Source organism: Tyto alba, unplaced genomic scaffold (genome assembly GCF_018691265.1).
Source record: "Tyto alba isolate M040663 unplaced genomic scaffold, T.alba_DEE_v4.0 Super-Scaffold_20000042, whole genome shotgun sequence".
In the NCBI taxonomy this organism is placed as follows: Eukaryota; Metazoa; Chordata; class Aves; order Strigiformes; family Tytonidae; genus Tyto; species Tyto alba.
This window is the reverse complement of record NW_024881293.1, coordinates 11,876,142-11,895,643: the sequence shown is the minus strand read 5'-3', so window position 1 is coordinate 11,895,643 and position 19,502 is coordinate 11,876,142. Positions and strand designations below refer to the sequence as shown.

The 19,502-nt window shown below is 53.3% G+C and overlaps 1 protein-coding gene across 1 annotated transcript in view; it reads left to right on the top strand.

Moving 5' to 3' along the window:
- The window catches only part of LOC122153631, a 21,053-nt gene extending 1,551 nt beyond the window's left edge, over window positions 1-19,502 (top strand). The window contains exons 2-11 of the mRNA XM_042794255.1: window positions 5,721-5,796; window positions 12,526-12,662; window positions 13,138-13,637; window positions 15,275-15,485; window positions 16,336-16,450; window positions 17,402-17,459; window positions 17,674-17,718; window positions 18,006-18,086; window positions 18,485-18,590; window positions 19,134-19,502. Coding sequence (XP_042650189.1) covers window positions 5,721-5,796; window positions 12,526-12,662; window positions 13,138-13,637; window positions 15,275-15,485; window positions 16,336-16,450; window positions 17,402-17,459; window positions 17,674-17,718; window positions 18,006-18,086; window positions 18,485-18,590; window positions 19,134-19,502 — 1,698 coding nt within the window. The remainder of the gene's footprint in view (window positions 1-5,720; window positions 5,797-12,525; window positions 12,663-13,137; window positions 13,638-15,274; window positions 15,486-16,335; window positions 16,451-17,401; window positions 17,460-17,673; window positions 17,719-18,005; window positions 18,087-18,484; window positions 18,591-19,133) is intronic.

The following is a 19,502-nucleotide window of genomic DNA, read 5'->3' as shown; positions in this document are numbered from 1 at the left end:
GCGGTTTTCCCTTTTAAAAACAAAAAAAAATTACACTAGTGGTTGCTACTCATGGCTGTTAAAGATGACACACACTTAACTATAGAATTAGGAAGAAGAAATGAACAACATCACACGTAAAGCCCAGCTCTCCTGAAAAATCCTTTACGCTCAGCCCGCGGCCGACACTTCGGTCTCTTGTTGGAAGATCCTGACACTGAAGTCCCTCGCTTGGATCTCGTCGCTGCCCGCTCGGAGAGGCCGGGCTGGCGCAGGTTGAGATCACCCGTGCTGGGCGAAATCTCTGGGCACGGGGGGTTGTGAAGGACTCCTGCCCGGGAGGGTGGGGGTGCTGTGCCTTTGTCGGGGAGCTGCTGCTCTTTGCTCCAGCCCGATCCCTGTCGGGGTGAGAAAGCCGCAGCCGCAGCAGGAGCAGCCAAGCGATAGCGCAGGGAAACGGGTCGAAGGGCTGGAGGAGGGCAGCCGGGATGGGCGGGTGGGAAGCTCTTCTTTTTCTTGAGGTAGGATTTGTTGGAGGGTTGGATCCTGCCCTTTGTGGGCCGAGAACTTCCCGCTCACAGCTGGACAAGACTCCGTAGCCTCTTGTGCGCGGTCCGAGGACAGGGAGCGGACCAGCAAGGAGCCAGGCTTCCCTGTCGCTAAAGCTGGTGAAGCAGGAGGTATCAAACAGCTTTCAGTGCTCTGCTGTGTTTTCACCCAGCAAATGTTCGAAGCATGAGACTGGAGAGGTTTCTCAGAAACGTTTGCACGTTAAATTCAATTGCCACTTCCTGAACGCCTCTTGCAAATCTGGTACTTCTCTTGCAGCGCAGCATCGCAGGGCTTGGCGGCTAGGTTAGAAACGTGTCTTGGCTGCTTGTAAATACTCTATTGTGTTGTAAAATAGAAGCGCTAATAACATGAACTCTGTGCCAGCACTGGCTTGGGAAAGGTGGTAGGAACTAGACCACGCTGCAAGGGAGGGTATTTTCTGTTGCAGCTGTGTTGGTATGGAAGAGGCTGCTCTTAGGTTGCTAAAGGGTACTCTTAATTTATGGGTAGAATATCTCTTTCCTCCTAAATTTGTATTACAGTGATGGGACACTTTGCTTAATTTTAGTATGTTGCATATAATGTTGGTATCTCTTTGGAAAAATCTCAGTTGCTTACTGTGTTATTGACCTAACTATGTCAAAGGCAATGGGAAAAGACAGGAGCAAGAAGGGCGCCGTGTCGGTTATTTGTGAGCCTCCGTTTTAGGGGAGGGAGAGAGGCCATCGAGTTCCCTCTTAACATCCCTGCGACATGAAGACGGACCCTGAGGTGTTCCGGGCCCTTCACGGCGAGCAGTGATTCCCGATACCAGGACTGGAACCTTGTTTTACAAGTCAGAAAGTAAAATATCTTTGTGCCATAAAAACCTTACTCTCAAGGCTGTGTTAGGTGCTCCCGCGATCCATGTGAGATCGGTTCAGAGCCTGGAGTGAGCAAGAAACTGCAGAAAATCCCCCGACCCCCCTCGCTGTGCCCCAGCCCCCTCGAAGCTGCCCGCCGCCGCGGCAAGACTCGCAGGAACCCGCTCCCCTCCGCAAACAGCCGATGATGCCCCTCGCAGGTTCCCGTGCGCGTGGTCCAGGGGAAGGAGCTGTTGGATGGATCGGAATCAATAGTTACTTCAGAAATACACGAAATTCAGAATAAGATTAGTTTGGTGTTTGTATGAACTTCATTGAATTTGGCCTTTTTATTGCCTTCTGCTTGGCTCTGTGTTAACTCCGCTTGGATTCTGTCTGTGAATGTTGGTGTAAGAGCATTAACATGTTCAACCTGTTCTGTTCCGGCTTGCCTTGTTACGAGCGTCGCAAGAGTGAAGCCAATCGTACAGTTGACTTTTGGAGGAACCTGACTCTTCAAAAAGCAATTCTGAAGCTACCATTTTTAGCAAATCTGCTGTCATTAAATGTGTATTTCTTTTTAAAATGAAATTGCTTGTCTTGAAAGTAAGCACTTATTCTTGCAGTTTCAGCAAATTAACTGCAGCACAATGCAAGCTGTAAGGGGACAGGTAGAGAAATGACTTTTTAAATATTGTATAATAAAGTTAGTATTAACTCTTACAGTGTTGTTATTTTTTTGCCGACAGATTTGCAATCAGTAAGAAATGCTGTTTCTGGTCGTCACTTTGTTCTGAGTCCAGTGTTCCAACTCATGGTACTAAACAGTTTCTTTTTCTCAGCCCAGAAAGTCCCTGTGGGAGCAGGGGCCGGCCAGGAGGGCCTGTGATAGATCTGGCAGCTACAGAGGAACCAGCAGCAGAGTTTAAATGTGGGTATGGACACGCTCGCTCAGCTGAGTCCCAGCCCCTGCTAAGCCCCAGCATCCCCAGTAAAGCTGGAGCTCAGGATTAATTACCTGAGAGAGCTGAGCTGGACTCGATACCAAAGCTCTTCTGCTAATCCAGATTCTCCCAGCAGCATCCAGCAACGCCTCCGCCGTTTTAGTTTCCAAATACTTCTCCCATAACGGCGTCCCAGGAAAACTGGCGGAGGGAGAATTTTAGAAAGGCCACTCCTAAATCCACAAAGATAGGATGGTTTTTAAAAAGGAAAAGTGTTTCCTTTTGCTTCAGTCCAGTCAATGATTTTCTTCCTGGGGTATCAACGCAGTGGTTTGTGTTCGAGGACCTGCTGGGTCGGGGGTACGGGACATCGGCCTTAAACACAGCCCAAAGCCGCTGCTTTCTGCTTGCACTTCAGTAAACGAAAGACAGTTCAGGTACGTGTTAAGTGATGTTCTGTGAAGTCTTTTTTTTTTTTCCTGTTTAATCTTGCTGCTCCCACCTTTCTCTCTGCCTATTTAAGGTTCCAGAATACAAATAGTATTCCAGATTCCTCTTACTTGAAATAAAGGATCAAATGTGCCATGATTTTTTTTTAAAAAGGAAGAAAAAAAAGAAAAACCTTCCCCCTTGATTTATTTTTTTCAATGTTTTCGTATAGAAGAGCCAAGCAGTGACACGTACAGAAAATATCTTTGAATATTACGAAAAAAAATCTTGCTGTGTGTCAGAATATTGAACAATTAACTTATATTAAATTTCTGAATAAATTATCCAAGAATAACTCTGCTCATTTTGTGTCTGCTGTCTGTGCAGCACTGAAGGCTGCTTTGCCACAGAGAAAGCACTAAATTAATATCTTGGAATAAGCAATACTTTCAGTTGCAAAATGAATGGTGTTAAAAAAACAAACAAACAACAACAAAAAAAAAAAAACAGATCTGCCAATTACAGGCTTGTGGTCTGAGGCCCAGTTGAACTCCTCTGCCTGCTGGCTCGGGCGACCCGCGCCGGGCTGTGTCCTCACCGTGGGGCTCTTGTAAACATCAGTAAAGGGATTTCTTCTGCCTGAAACAGCGAGAGCTGCTTCTCTGTACTGTAATTCTGTTATTTCCACATGCACGGACCCCGGCTTCCCTCCCTGTAGGCACTTTTTTTAAAAAAAAATCAAAGTCTGAGGATCTGTTCCATCCCTGTCCTGCGGCTGAGCAGCCGTAGCCAGGTTTGCCCCGGGAACTGTCTCACCTTCTGTTCCGCAGCAGGCCACTCTGCAACTGTAAAATCATCCTAACTTAAATCTTGCTGTGTTTCACCAGAGGCGAGATTTCCTTCCTGATCAGCTGCACCGGCGAGGTGGGGGACTCACTGTTGCTATTTTTCTTCTCACCATATTTAGCCGCTCGGTTAGGATATCCTGCTTCCCTTCCAGTCAGCAAAATCGTTCTGTGTTGTGTTGTTCCTCGTAGCCTCGGGATCGCCACGGCCCGCGGGAGCCAGGGATGCTGCCGCCGACCAGGCGGGATGGAGCAGCAATGCAGCCAAGGGAATTCATCGTTTTGGTTTAAGATTTCCCTCGCCGTGGCTCTGGCCAGCCGCAGCACGACTCGCTCAGCTCCGTGGCCGACAGCCTGCCCTGCAGCCCCGAGCTCTTCCCGCCTCAGCCCTGGCGCTGGTCTCTCCCTGCCCGACCTGGTCGTGCAGTTTTGGGGCTGCCCTGGCCGCACGTGGAGCTCTGCTCCCCAACCTGCCCCTCGCCAGGGCCCCGGGACATCAGCTGACACACAACGATTCGCTCTAAAAGAGAGTCGCGCAGTTTTCTTCCTGCAGAAAGCACTTATTTTTCAGAGGGGTTGTGGTGAATCCTCAGGGCACTCCTCGCCCCTGTCCCTGACAAATTCCAGTAGCTGTTTCCTCAGCCCAGGGCCGGGCTGGGCTGGGAGGGAGACGATGTTGCTGGTAGAACAGAAAACGTGCGGTGCTGATGCCACCTAGTGCCTCTGGCCCTGGGACTGGCCGGGGGGACGGGAGCTGGCCGGCTCTGCCCGAACCCCACACCTTTTCGGGGTGGCCAAGGAGCTCCGCTGGACTTCGCCCCTTTTCTAAGCCCACCTGGAGTTCTCTTACTGTGGGAGTGACGAGATACAAACCAGTATCTTAAGATGTTTTGGAGTTGTCTCTTCTGGCACGGGCCTGTTCTCTGGGGATCCTAAAATGCAAAATTAAGCAAAGCCACAAAACTTGAACTTGCTGTCAGAGGAGGTTTGCTGCTGCTGGGCGCTCTGGGATGCTGTGGAGAGGCTGCCGGGGCTCAGCCAGCCGTCGTCCCGTTATCCCTCATCGCTCTCCCAGGCTGCCTGCACAGCTCCGCTTCGGTAACCCCCAAACCCTGCCAGACTGGGCAGGAGGAGGAGAGCTCGTCCTCGTTCGAGCTGAGGCCAACTCACCATCCCGTCAGCTGGAGCAGCTGCCTGGTATTTAGGAGCAGCCCTGATCTCTGATACTAATCAAGCTCTTGCAGACTTCAGAGAAATTAAACCTTAATTCCTCTTTGCTCTTGTGGTTTCCTGGAGCACGGGGTAATTGCTATTCCAAGCGCTGCCAAAGCTGCGGTCTCTGAGTTATTGGATCTTGTTCCGATTAGGGCTTGGCTGGGGCTGGCGTGTGCTCGGGGCGGTGGGATGAGGAGCGTGCGCTCCGCAGCCCACGGGGCTTGTTGGGCAGGAGCAAACGGCGGTGCTGGAAAACCTGAGCCCGGGCCGAGCCGCACACGGCATCAATCACCCCCTCGCTTTGGGAGCTGAGCTCGCCTGCCCGGCTGGCTGTGCCCAGCACGGGCGTTTCTGTGCTTTGCTATCACCTCGCCCCTCGTAAGGCTGAGACCTGTTTCGGGGTCTCTGCTGCTCCCCAAGGCCAACCCACGGCAGCAAAGACAGAGGACTCGTTAACAGGAGCCCCGTGTGAGGCCTCGCTGGCCCTGGCAGGCGGCTGGCGAGCGATGGTGCAACGAGCCCGCGGGCGTGTGCGCCGGGCTCTCGCAGCACCCACCGAGCGGTTTTTCTCTGAACGGAACAGGAAGCAGTTTGCGGCAACCACTGTCCTCGCAGCCGGCGCTGGTTCGGCAGCTCTCCAAGCCCCCGCACCGGGTGCTTTGGGGTGCACGACCCACCCCACCCCGGGCGATTCCGCTGGACCCTCCCAGAGCCCCGACCCTCACGAGGGTGGGAGCGAGTGTCGGGGCAGCACCGGGGCTGCTGTCGAAGGACATGTGGCATGGGAAAGGCGGCTTTGTTTGTGCCGTCAGAAAGGGGAAGCGGTGAGGTGGTTGAGCCAGAGGCCCCCGTGAGCAAACCGGCCGCACAGCTGCTGCTTCCCCGATGAGGCTCCACTTCTTGCGTCGTTCCAGCAGCTGGAGGAGAAGCCAGGGCCGTCAGGTGCAAGCACCCACGGGGAACCCACCAGAGATGCCTCCAGCCCTCAGGGTAAGTTGCTCTCCACACAAGCTCCATCCCTTGACAACGGGGCTGTTACTCATCTTCCTCGAGGCCTCGTGAGGAAGCAGCTGGTCTTGAAGCCAAAAGTCCAAGTGCTGCGTTTCGTTCAGGCTCCCCCCCACCTGCACGCGCTTGAAGGCAAAAAGTGGAGCCTACACGGAGCTTTGCTCTGCTGTGAGTGAAGAGGAGGAGACAAGGCCGGGGTTTAAGCCCCAGTGCGTCCCCGTGGCTGGCTCTGGGGCAGTGCTGGGGGGCAGCTGGACACCCTACGGGAGCTGCTCTTGGCTCCTGCTGCTGCCTGTGCCACAGCTGAAGGTTTGCAAGGACACCTTGGCACTGCCCACACCTGGACACAGGAGGGGTCCGTGCCTGGGTGCCCCAAATCCCGCTCCAAACTGCCCACTCCAGGGCTGGGCACCCGTGTTATCGGGGAGATCAAAGCAGAAGGGCGGGGGGGGGGGGGGTTGTGTTGGGCAGATGACGCTTTGGGTTTTGTGGCCAGGCGAGGGAATTGCTCTTTGTCACTTGCTTATGCATAACACCAGCCCACGCCATGGAGGTGCCTGTGGCCGTTCCCAAACCGGCTGGGCTCTGCTCAGCGAGGCCGCAAGTGTGAGCTGAACAGCGGGGAGCAGGTTTGGTCTGGCTCAGGAGCTCAGAAGCCACACGGGGGTAAAACTCAGCTTCTCCAGCCTAATCGAGGGGTTGGGAGCAAAGCGTGGAGCCAGTCTGGGCCATGGGGCTGGTGCCGGCCGGGAGCAGTGGGCTTGGAGACCTCAGGCTGCAGAGTTTGGTCTCGTGGGGGCAGTTTGGAGACAGCTGAGGGAGCTCCCACTGCCTCCCTGTGTGGGAGCTCTGGGGAGGGGCTTGGAGAAAGGTCCTTGCCTGGGGATGGGACTTGCTGCGAGCTGCAAGATGCTGACGTTGCAGATGGTGCTGCACCTTCCCTTGCAGAGGCTCTGCCACCGCGCTCGAAAATGATGCGCAAGGTGCAAATATCGAGCCTGTGGCCTTAACTCTTTCCCTGCATTGAAGGTGAAGGCGACTTTTACCCAGGTGAAGGTTCTGCCCCTGCAGAACTGCCTTAAAGATGATGGTTTGTCAGGCTGGCAGCTGATAGTCGTGAATGGAGCAGGAGGCTTTGGCAGGGAGGGGAAGAGGGGTTATGGTGTGTTAACTGCTTTGCTTTCTGTTTCTATCTGCAAGCCTCCAGCAGCGTTCAGGGGCTGTGTGTGCTTCGGGGCCACTAATCCCCAGGCTCTGCTGTAGGAAGTCACTGACCCATCACACAGGTGGGAACGCCAGAGACCCAGGAATTTCTCTCTGGCTGCAGCTTCCATCAGCTGATACTTCTGACAAAACACTTGGCTTCTCCACTCCCCCCTTGGCAGCCCCTGGGCTGCAGCCTGCAGTGCTGCCTTAGAGCACGCTGAGCTCTGCCGTGCTCTGGGCTCTTGTCTCCTGCTCGGGCTTCTACCTTGCACAGGGCTGGGAGAGCTCCCAAATGTCAGACTCGCTGCTCAACCACTCCTGGCCATCGTTTTCGAAGCGCTGGAAGAAGAGATGGTCCTTTAAGCGAGGTAACGGCCTCGCGTGCGGGGCGAGCGGTCGGAGCCGTGTGTCGGGAGCTGGGCTGCTGCCGGGCGGTCGGGAGAGCCTGTCCCCGACGAGCAGGTAGCAAAGAATGCTGAGGACCCCGGGCAGAGCTTGGTGTTGGGCACACCCCGCTCCTCTCCGCGGGGGGACACTGCCTAAGTGTTGGTTAATGCTTTTCCTTCGTTTCGTCTTCTTTTCAAGGCACGTCAATGTTTGTAGGAGCTGGGTAATGGGTTAAATATCAGCCTTCTGGTTTTGTAATTTCGTTTCGTTGCTGCCAGAGAGCTGGAGGTCCCGGTGTTTGCAGCCGGCTGTGGCTCCACAGCTGCCTGGCGAGGGCTGAGCCTGTGTTGAGAGTTTGGTGTTTGAGCCGATGCTGGGGAAAAGATCCCGTCGGTCTTTCAGCCAGCAGAGCCCCCGTGTTCAGAGCACAGTGGCGGTTTGTGTGGCACCGGCTGGGCTTCACAGTGTCCCACAGCAGGGACAGAAAGCGCCAGCAATGGTGTGAACTGGCCTCATTCCTGCACACAGTGCTGTGACTCGGGAAGAGGGAAACGAGAGCCCCGGACACGGATGTTTGCAGTCCCGGAGGAGCTGGACGCCGCTGTCCTTGCCTGCAAACACTGTCTTCAGGCTGGTGCTTTCGGGCATTATCTGTCTGCGGCATTAGAGCTCTTGACACTCATTCTCCCTCATTATTCCCTCACCCACTCAGTTCTCTTCTGATGTGGATGTGCAGGAGACCAAGATCCAAACTGAACAGTTGAAGGAAGGTTAATTCAGAGCAGGAGGCAGGGTCGTGCAGGCTAGATCTGCGGTGAGCCCCAAGCAGCTCCCCTGAGCGCGGCTAAGACACCCGCCCCAGCCTCCCCAGTGCTGTTGGTGGGTTATGGGCTCACTGGGAAGGCTCAGGTGGGCTAATTGATGTAATAAATCAATCAGCCTCACAGTGCTTGCAAGCACAGACTGCTTTGGAGAGTGATTTGGAAGAGCCCTCTCCCCCTGCGCGTGCTTGCAGAGCAGTTTGTCCCACCGGGGCTTGTGCTGTGGGCACAAAACATTTGGGTTTCACTCAGCTCCTCTCATGGCACAGGCTTCCCGCACCGTGGCAGCCGCTGTTCCGCGTGGGACCTGCCCTCAGTGCCCAGCAGAGTCACTGGAGAGACACAGTGACTCCTTCTTGTGACTGGGAGAGTTTCAGAGGGGCTGCAAATCCCCCTCCGCCCCGCCGAGACCCTTCGGCTACGAGCGAGCTGCAGACTGTGCTGGCTCCCCTCTCCTCTGGCCCTTTGTGCCCAAAAACCAGGCCTCGAAGGCAGCGATAAGACAGCAGCTCGCTGTACAGTATGTTACAGTGTTGGACAGCTTATCTTCTCCCCTCCTCCAGCCTGGGCTGCCCGAGCCAACCCCCCACCACTGCCAGCGGGCGGTGATGTGGGGCCCAGACCAGGCGAAGGACTGCACTTCATCCGATTTTGGCACAGCGAGTTTAGCACTTGTTTTGCAGAGGTTTTACCCTACAGCTCTGGCCATCCTGGAGAGTGGGATGTAAAGGGCAGCTGGTGTGGAGCCAGCGTGGCCGGAGCCAGCAGGAGACAGAATAATTTTTGTTTCTTGTCCGTGATGCTCTCCGTGGTTTCTCAACAGCCTCAACCCCTGATTGCTCGGAAATGCCCAGACGCTCCGGTCTCCTTCCTCCTGGGATAGTTTCACTTAGCAGAACTGATCTGTGCCTTTGTCCCACCACGCTGGCGTGGCCCTTCCCCAGTGGAAATGCAGAGAGGGTTTGATGCTCAGGATGTGACCGGCACGGTGAGAGCTCGCAGGCATGTTTCCCCTGATGTTTCCAGCTCACTGGGGACCCGCAGCACCCTGAGCCCAGCAGCGAGCAGGCTGGCAGGGCTCGTTCCAGCGCTGGCTGCTCGGATCCTGTTTCCCACTGGGACACCTGTGGGTGCATCACCAGTGAGCAGGCCCGTCCGAGAGGAATCAGCAGAGGCAGTTGCAGGAGGGAGGTTTTGACTGTAGATCTGAATTGGAAGTATTAAAATCTTTGCTGGGCTCCCAGCGGCCTTGCACGCAGTTACAGCAGCATGGAGTTTTCTTCCTTGAGACAAACCAGGCTGCTGATCCCACTGTCCCTACGGCATCGAAGCCCCCGAGGCTGTCTCAGACTGTCACATGCAGCAGATGCCTGTCACTACTTCCTTCCTCCCCACGCAGAAGCCCACAGTTGTCATGTTTTGCCTGTCAGGAAGCTCTGGCAAAGTGCAGCAGAGCCCCACTGCGTGCAGGGACCTGCCTGGCCCAGCCAGCAATGCTTCCTCCCCAGCTCTGCCCTGGGAATTCCTCTGATGAGGCTGTTCCCTGCAGCAATAACCTTTTATGGTTCCCGGCCAGAGATGAATTAAGCAACTGCAATACCTAATCTGCTTAATGTTCTCCTCAAGCAAACAGTGTATGTTCTTGAAAGTCTCATTTTATCATTGCATTTCCAGCTCCATCTGAGTAAAGGTGAGCAGGGGTGTCTGCCAGCACCCGGGGAGCCAAGATGCCCTGTCCCCTCACACCACGCCACAGCTAGACACAGCATAAGTCCTTCCAAACGGGCTCGAGCACAGAGTCCAGAAGACTCGAGGGGCTCCAGAGTTTGCAATACTTGCTGATATAGGGACGTTCACAGCCCCCCCCAGACCTTCCTCCCTCCTGGGCGCACTCCACGCTGATCCTTCCTTGCTCATCATGCCAAAACCTGATGCCTGAAGGCAGTTTTTCCCCTGTAAGCTCCTCCAGCAGCCCCCTTTTCCCAAATTATCCCCACAGCTCAGCTCTGTGCATGGTGCCAGCCCAGCATCAACTGATGAGGGCGTTAGATGTGGGGAGCCCTGAATTGTCATGTCTGGTGCTCACACATTGCCTAAAATGGTGTCCCCATCGCCGCAGCCCCGCGTGCTGCTGCCCAACAGCCACTGCTGCTGAGTTCACCGGAGGCTGGAGGCAAACCTGATTTATCACGTGTTGAACGTGAGTGTCTGAAGTCTCTGAGGAGGAGAGAAGCTGTTTGGTGGGCCTGGAGAGGGTCTGTTGACTGCAGCCTACGTCTTGGCCAAATCCTGAGCCCTGCACAGCACAGGCAAAGCACAGGGAATATTTTCCAGGCCTCCGAAGCGCTGACTCTGTTCCAGGGATTCACTTCAGAGCTGCAGCCTGGAGCCTGGTGCAGGCCCAGAGTAGCCTTGGCAGAATGGCCGGACTCTGCTTCGGAGGAAAAAAACCTCTTTGAGCTAAACCTGCGGGCCAGGGCTTCGGCTGCTCTCAGGTCACAGCGCTTGTCGGCTCCTGCAGCCACATCCCTGCTGCCTCTCAGGGCTTTGCTGCTGTCGCTGCACACAGTTTGCTGCTGCAAGGGATGGCGAGAGCAGGGAATCGCCTTTTTTTTACATTCCTTGGACTTGTATGAGGGGAAGCACCATTTTTCCTGGTCCCCCTGGGACCCTCCTCACAACCTGGTTGCTCCCCTTGGGTCTGTCCTGCCTTAGCCTTCATCCCAGCCTGTTTTGGGGGTTCAGTGGCTTTTACTGCCCGCTGACATCTTTGGCTGCTGTTCCCTACAAGCTCATGCTAAAACTTGTGATGGTTCAAATGTGTATTCACTTCAAAATGCTGATTTTTGATTACAAGCTGAATAGAGGTAATCCAGGTGCACTGAGGAAAGCAAAAGGTGATGTTCAAGAGCTCGCTAAACCTCTGCCAGTTTTACAGAGCTTTATAGATGTTGCTCAAGGATATCTTGAGCAGGAATTTTTCTATTAATTAAAAATGTCTTGTGAAGTAAACTCTACAGCCTTGCTAGAAAGCCTGTTTCAAATTTTCTCTGCTCTTATAGCTAGAAAACGCTTAATTAAAATAGTGCCTTCACAGAGTGCTTTCTTTCTGTATTATTTATAGACCCTCACTTGAAATTACTGCACATATTTAAACACACCAAACACTCCTTAAAACAGAAAATCTGGCATCTGCAGTGTGCAGCAGGATCCAAGGAGCAAACCTCCAAACTCTCTTTCCCATTTGCTGCCTTTTTCTTGTTGGCACCACGCAATTTCTGGCTGCAGTGCGTAGCATTAAACCCATGGCAGGATGCAAGGTTTCCAAGAGTGTGTGTTTTAATAATACCTTCCTCATATTAATGATTTTATACTTGACTCTCCTGGAGTATGATGGGTTTCTAGCAGTTTCTTGCTGTTTTTTCCCATTGGATAGTTATGGCTGCTCACAATCTCTTGCTATTGTTCTCTGCATCTTCAGAGATCCACCACAGTGCTTCGGCCAACAGCCTGGCTTTTTTCCATTCTCCTCAGCTGTATGTATCTCGAAGGAGTAAAAGGCCTCCATGAGTCATGCGATGGTTTGGAGATCGTGGCTAACAGTTCACAGCGTGGCTCATTACATAGGAATGTGCTTCAGTCAGCTGGACGATCTATTGTACCACGAAGCTCGTCCAGACCTTGTTTTTGTTTCTCAGTGAGCTATTGGATAGTGTACACACACTCAGGTTCACACTTGCTTAGCACTTGTGGGGAAAATCCACACAAGAGACCCAGCACCGAGAGAATTAGATGCTCCCACTATTGCTCTGCATATTTGGTGTTGTCTGGAATCACTAATATGCCTCCGATTTGGCCTTCCAGTGGCACCCCTTATTCCTTACGGATGAAAATAAAATCACTGTCAGTATTTTTATTCATAGATTTCTGCTTTAAAGGTCCATAATGTCAGCAACAGTCATCAAAATATGCTGAACTCTCCTGTTTTACTGTGGAAGCAGCCTCTGCAGCATAGGACATCCTACGAGGGTCTGGCTGGTGCAAGCCTGGTCTCTGCCCTTGTGCATGCTGCAGCTCGAGGGATGAGGTTTCTGCTGTTAGGAAATCACTACACCAGGTTCCCCTGGGATCAAGGCTGCCGAGGTCCCAAGATTGCCTGGCAGTGTCTGTGAGGGGCAAGAGAGCAGAGGGCCCTATGGAACATTTCAGTGCTGCCTAATGTCACCTGTCCATGTGTGGCTGATTTTCCATCCCTCCTGGCCCCTGGCTACCTGCTGTGACCTTCTCTGTCTTCCAGGGTCTGACTGCAAGCCATGCTTACAGGAATTCACTGACCACAGTACCCCTGCTCTGGAGTATCCCGATCCCAAAAGCTTCCTCCCATCCCTGATCGCTGAGGATGACACCTTCTGCACCCGCATGGCTGAAGAAAAGGCAAGTGTCCTCTTTCCTTCTCTGTCACCATGAGAGGCAGGAGCCAAGGTTAGCAAACTGGGTGGTCAGTACCATATGCAGAGTGGTCTGTGGTGGAATAAGAATGGGAGAAAGGGGTATGGATCCAGACTATCAAGGAATACAAGGTTATACTGCTTCTGCTGCTGGGAAAATTCATACCTATGTGCTTTGTATTGGCATTAGGGAGAATAAGGCACAGAGAGATCTTAGGGACTGGAGGCCACCTCCACGGGCCCCTTGGCAAGCTGAGCTTTGGGGCTGGGGAAAGTCTGGCTGTGAGTGCTACTATTAGAAAATCTGGTTTGAGAAACCCAGGTGCAGGTGGGCTGTTTGCCATGGGAAGGGAAAGAAAAGCAGCTCCAGCTCTGCACAGGAGGTGTCCCCCTCACAGGATGGGTGCAAGGCTCTCGGACGGCATTTGTGCACTCAAGCGAAGCTGTTGCTGCCTTTGCAGGAGGACTCGTCTTCCACAGAGCTGGATGTCCCAGCAGCAGACTGGCACAGCAGCACGGAGGATCTCCTCTCAGACTCTGCTCTCCATGGCACGGAGTATTACAGGGATCTGGGACTCCTGAGCCCACCAATTACCAAAACAGCACCAGAGACGGCAATGCAGCCAGAACAAGCAACCCAGGGTGTGTCTGCCATTTGTTTATCAGAAGAGAGACCAGGGGCTCTGAGCAAAATGTCTGTGGATGTTGCTTTTTCCAATCCCGTTTCCAGCTCAGTACGTTACGGCGAGGCCGACTGCCATTTTCTGAACAAAGGCCACATTTGCTCCTGCGCCGCGGTGCCAGAGGATGGTACCAGCACTTCTGAATGTCCTGCAGAGGCAGACAAAGAGCTGGACCTGCAGGAAGCCAAGGAATCCTTCCCCACACTGGTGAGATCTATGTCTACCTCTCGGAGGCACAGCTGGGAGAGCCCTTTATCACCCGTGGACTGCAAGCGCAGGTACAGCAGGACTGTGAGCAATATTCAATATATACAGTACGCTGATGCTGCGTGAGGCTGGAGCGATCACACTGCCCTGAGCTCTAGCTGCTGCTGGGTGGTCTCCCTCCCATGTCAGCATCTGCCAAAGCAGTTGGACACCCACTGCTCATGTTGGATGGGATGTGGAAGAACATATGCTAGGACAGCAAGAGGCTTTAATGTCTCCTTGGCAGTAGGAAGACCCTCTTTCCCCCATCTTGGGGCCGGGAAGAGGAGCTCTCATCTAGGGAGAGCTCGTTTCTGTGTGGAGGGAACCTTGAACAACATCAGCTGCCCTGATGGCCTCCATCCTCTGGCTCAAAGGGAACTTTGCCCACCCCAGAGGGATTAAGAGAGCTCTGTCAAATCCTTTTTCTTCTTTCCTGGGAGTTGGCTTGGTGGGGCCTGTGTCTGCAACCACCGCAGTGTCCTCCAGCCCTCTGTCCTCCCCATGGCTGCCGAGAATGGTGTATTTTGTAGCACGATGCTGAGCTCAGGCTGGGCGCAGCTTCCAGGCCTGGCATGGCTGCTGTCCTGTGCTCCTGCCACATGAATGCCTTGGGCTCTGGGTCCCTACATGCATGCTTTCCCTGCTGACAAATGTATTGATCTCCCAGATGACTGGGAGTTAGATGTAAGCCAGCAAGAACTATTTTTATCTCTCCTCCTTATAAGGTACCCTAAAATTATCTCGGCCTGAAATCTTGGCAGTTCTTTATCAAGACCAGACTTTGGTTCTCAGACCTACTGTTGTTCCATGTGCCGGGGATCATTCACAGTTTACTCTGTGTAACAGGCACATGAGCAACAGCAGCACAGAGCGGCTGTCAGCATTAGGGACTTGTTCAGTCCCCTCACTGGGTGATTAAGCATGTGTGAGCACGGGGCCGGGGAAAGGGAATATGCGCCGCTGTCCCCTAGCAAATACTTCCTGAAGCCTGTCTCTGGCAGCAGGAATGAAGTGACAGTGATCTGCAGACAGAACCCATGCAGAGAGTAAGATTTTCCACTGAGACCTATCCATCATTTTGCTCCTACGTTGTTGGCACTGCAACAGCACTTGGTGTTCAGGAAACTGTGGGGCACTGGGGGATTTGGTCCACCCCTCATTTCCCAGAAGAGGATTTCTTTTTCCTTCCTTGAAGCTGGGCCCCGGTGGGAGCAGGATTTATGACATGATGCCACAGTGATGATTCGATAAATGACAATGTCTGCGTTTCTAAATGCCCAGTGGGACCCTCCTGGCATTGAAGCTGAGAGGGCAGCAGCTCTCACGCAGGCGAGGCAGGCTGCTGTCTGGGTGGCTGCTCAGTCTCAGGGGTTGCTAAGAGATCAGCGAGAGCTGTCCGGCACTAAACACCCCGGGTGACCAAGGAGCTGTGGACTCACTGATGGCAGCCAGAGAAGTTGTTTTTAATAGGCTTGGGACTTGGTGTCCAGGCTGACGCTTCCTGGCATTTCCTTTTCCATCTGCCTGCTGTGGTGACGTTCCTTGTCCCAGTTGCAGGAGCTCTTTAGGACTGTCCACCCAAGGCTAGGACATTGCAGGGGCTGTGCCATGCCTGCCACAATAGGACGAGGCTGCTAAACCAGCTTGTTCCTCTTCCTTGAATTAGGTTCAGCCTGGATGCCACAGAGATGGGCAGCGACCCAGAGCAGGAGGATGTGGAGAAGGGGAGCCAGTCCTGCCCGCAGCCTCGCGTGTCCCTTCAGCTGCCCAAAGGGGAACTGGAAACCTGGAGCAGCAGTGGGGGTAGTACGGTGATCAAAGTGGAGATAGAACCGTTGTGCCCGATCCTCATGGTCAGCCCTGGCTTGGAGGAGGCGGTGAGTGTGCGAGGGCTGTGTGCCTACTGGCAGGGGGGCAAGCTGGGGGTGCAGAAGGCAACACATGCAGAGGTCAGCTGCGGGCTGGACTCCTTCGATGCCAGCGTTGAGCCAGGTATGCCAGGAGGTCTGCAGGAATCTCAGCAAGGATAGGCTTTCTCTGCTCCGGGACAAACTGCCCCTTCTTGTAAGATAAAGGCCCTGGGAGCTGGCTGATGCACGGCCCTCTTTTCCCATACATCTAGCTGGAATTTCCCTTGCTGCAACCTGTACCTGTTGCCTCTTGTCCTGTCACTGTGCACTTCTAAGAAGAGTGTGGCTCCATCTTCTCTATAATCCTCTGTCAGGTAGTTGAAGACAGCAGTGTGATCCCCCTTTCACACTGCTTTCCTCTGAGGACTATCTTTGGATTCAATTCATATTAAAGGGACAGTCGGATCATAGTGCTACGTGTCCTATAAAAGTGAGAAGTGCCTAAGAAGGTTTCAGCCACAAGTGCCACTTGCTCCAGCCTCCCTGGGGCCCACACCTGAAGCCAACAGACAGCTGGGCCGTATGTCCTGTCACCATAACCCTGACAAAACAAGAGAGGGAAGGGGTGAGGAGTCAGCCTGTTCCCGGTGATATCTTGGGTCTTGAGCTAATCCTGTGCTCTGGCATACAGGTGCCAAACCACGCATCGAGGAAATCTGCCCCGGGGCTCTGGGGGTGGGCGTGCAGGGTAGGCAGCTGTGGGAAGGCTCTTAAGTCAAGATTCCCTGCCTTACACCTTGCCAGCTGTGCTGTGCCACGATGCAGGCTCCCCTGGTGCACAAAGGACCAAAGATGTCCATGATTTTTTACTCTCCAGGAACATGGCAGCAACAAGAAGAGACTGAGGTCAAAGTCTGTCCCATCAGCCTGTGAGACAGTTGCCTCCCCTCAGATACCTTGCCGTTTTGACACTTCTCTTCCAGCCGTGGAAGGTTGGTATAGACTCTATATATGCCATTAAATGAGTTCAAGGTGTTTGTGATTAAGAAGATAAAAAGCTGGAGCTGTAGCCTCTGCAAGCCTAGACTTCCTCTGCCCTTCGCTTTTACGTGGTCCCAGGAGCTCCCAAAATAAAAATTCAAGTTGACTTTGAGTCTGATCCTGGTTAACAGTGTAGGCTAAGCTCAGCCATGCCTGTCCCCAGTGACAGGTTGCCATAGAACCTCTCCGTGGCTGGTGCATTGGTCGCTCCCCACTCACACAAGGTAAAGATTGTTTCCTAGGAACAAAGGGCACTGCTTCACCTGCCTGAGTTTAAATGTGCCCTTTCTCCTGTACCCCAAAGAATGGGGCAAATATGGTCTGTGTGCAGGCCCCTTCTGACAGCAGTGCCCTTAGCTAACCCACAGTGCACACTTGGCAGGGGAGCAGGCTTCAGGACAAGGCTGTCAGGTTCTGGTTTCTGCACTGAAAGCTGAAGAGCCTTAGGAAAACAGAGGCACCCTAGCCCCTGTAAACTTCATTTTGGCCTTCTCAGTGCTGCTGGAATCCATTAACCTCTCCCACCTGTGAGGACTGTCCCAGAGCAAAATGTAGAGACTTCTTAAGAGCACAGCCTGGGAAGTAGAGGGGAAGCTGGATGTCATGGGAATGGTCTCTGGGGTGGTATCAGCTCCTACTCTCTAGCTACAAGCAGGATCTTCAGTAGTTAATGTAATACAGACTGGAGAATATAGGAGTAACATGGAAAAGTGATGGAGCCTTTGCCTCCCTCACAGAAATGCAGCACAGCCTTTTCCTCCTTATCTGCTCTCAGCACTTCTCTCCCCACTAAAGGCAGAGTGGGAGCCCAGCAAGATTAATGGGGTCCAGTCACATAGATTACAACATGGTGCTCTGCAAAGGCAAACCAGGATCCCTGCTGAGAGTGTTTTGTGTTCCAGGCGTTGAACCCCCTGCTCTGGAGATGCTGGAGAAGGACCACGTGTCCCCAGATCACGTGTAGGTATTGTCAGTCCTGGCTGCTTTGAGATGGCAGAGATTCTTGAGTATATCTGAGCTACTGGAGATGCAATAGCAAAGGATATCCCACTCCATGCTGGGGCACAGCTGAGTAGTTGGTCATAAACCAGCGCCAGATGCTTTGTGGGGTGCAGAATGTCTTTGCAAGGACATTTTCTAATCCCTCACTTTTCTTTTGCCCCATTCCTGGTAGGCTAATTGTCCAGCAGGTACTTCACGAGCTGAAACACTATCATGGGTAAGTGTGTCTGGGGGGAGGGATGTGGGTGGGGAGGTCAGGGTCTGCCTAGGACACACCTGGCAAATGACACTTTGTCCCCTGAGGGGCAAATCCAGAGGGTACCAGAACCACAGTATTCTTCCTGTGAAACTCAGGTAGAATTGCAAGGAGAAGCAGCATTTCATATGCCTCTTTCCAACTCTAAACATGTTCCTGCCCCATCTACAAAGATGAGCCCATCTGCTGACCCAAAAGTTCTCTTCTTGCATTCTTTGCCATGTGTCTGATGTCTTCTCCCTGCACAGGGCAAAGCAGAGAGCTTGTGTGCAAGAAGGCAGCGATTCCTCCCAGCAGAATCTCACCTGGTTTGAGTTCCTGTCTAATGAGTAAGTGAGATAAATGGTAACCCACATACTTTGTGTTCCCAGAGCAGGCTGATTTTGAGCCCCTTCCACTTAAGCTCTACTGCCCTGCTAATACTGTGTGCAGGACACTGGTATCTGCAGTGGTTCAGCCAGGACTGGGGCCTCGTTGTGCATGCCACTGAACAAAACCACAGAGGCAGCCAGAACTCAGGCAAATAATTTGAAAGTTCAGCTCCTTATTTGCAAGTGTCCCATTAATAAATGACATGACTGATTCTGAGCCAGATCCATCTCCTGAGCTGGAAAGCCGAGATGGGGTCCTAAAGTAATGCTTCGGATGAACTTCATCAGTCATCTCACTGAACTGTGCCTGGCCAGTAAACTTCCCCTTAGGTAAGACGGTTTTGGTCTTGTTTCAGAAATGAGGACAGTGGAAAAAGCGATAAAGCAGAGAAAGGCACAAAGGTGATGCGACGTCTGAGTTCCCTGCGGAGCCGTGTCACTGGGTCCTGGCAGAAGGATAAGGTGAGGGAGAGATGCTGAATTTGTGGAAGGAATTGTTGAATTCTTCAAGAAGAAAAGGGGATCTGACCCCAAAGACCAGTTAATTGGGTTGCTTTTGGGTGGCTGGGGCCTCCATACTGATCAGCAGATGCACTGTGACCCCTAACAGAATGCACCAGGCAGTGATCCCCGACTTTCAGCCCACCTTGCTCCAGGGCATGTTCTGGCTGCTCTCATGTTGTCTTGGCATGAGTTGCGCGGACCGAGAGAGGAGTGCTTTGCCTGGATCACCTACGGTGGCAAGGAGGAAAGCCTGCAGAGGCACAGGCACATGCTGCAGGGCAGTGTCCTGCCCTCCCTCACATGTTGCCCTAGCCCAGAGGGACTGGCCCGAGCCTTAGGACGCATTTGGGAAAAGTGTTACCATCCCCAAGGTTCGGGCACCAAGGTGCCCACTGTACTTGCTGCACACCAGCTCTCCCCATGTTCATTTTTACCAGCGGGGAAAGGAATGTGTGGGCTGTGTGAGGCCTGTAACGGAGCTGTGTTTTTCTCTCCTTCCAGGGTAAGAACAAAGAGCAGCCAAAAGAGAAGGAGAAGGAGATAAAGGAGCCAAAAGAGAGGTGGAAAGAGATCAATGGGCACCAGCTTGTGCCAGGGGTTTTCTCCAGTTGCACCAGCTGCTCACTGTGTGCCAAACCTCTTGTGAATAAAAGTGGTCTGCAGTGCCTGAGTGAGTATGGCTGTCGCTGTCTGGCTCTGCCCAGCCTGGCTGCAACCCACTCTCCAGCCTCCCCTCCGGCCCAGGCCGGCCGCTCCCCTGCCAAAATCAGCCTCGTGGATTGCTTCGCTTTTCTGCCTGGCTTGGCTGTACCCCACCACCCTGCTTGGCCTGGCTTGGTTGTTTCTCCAGATAGTCTAAATGAGCTCTAA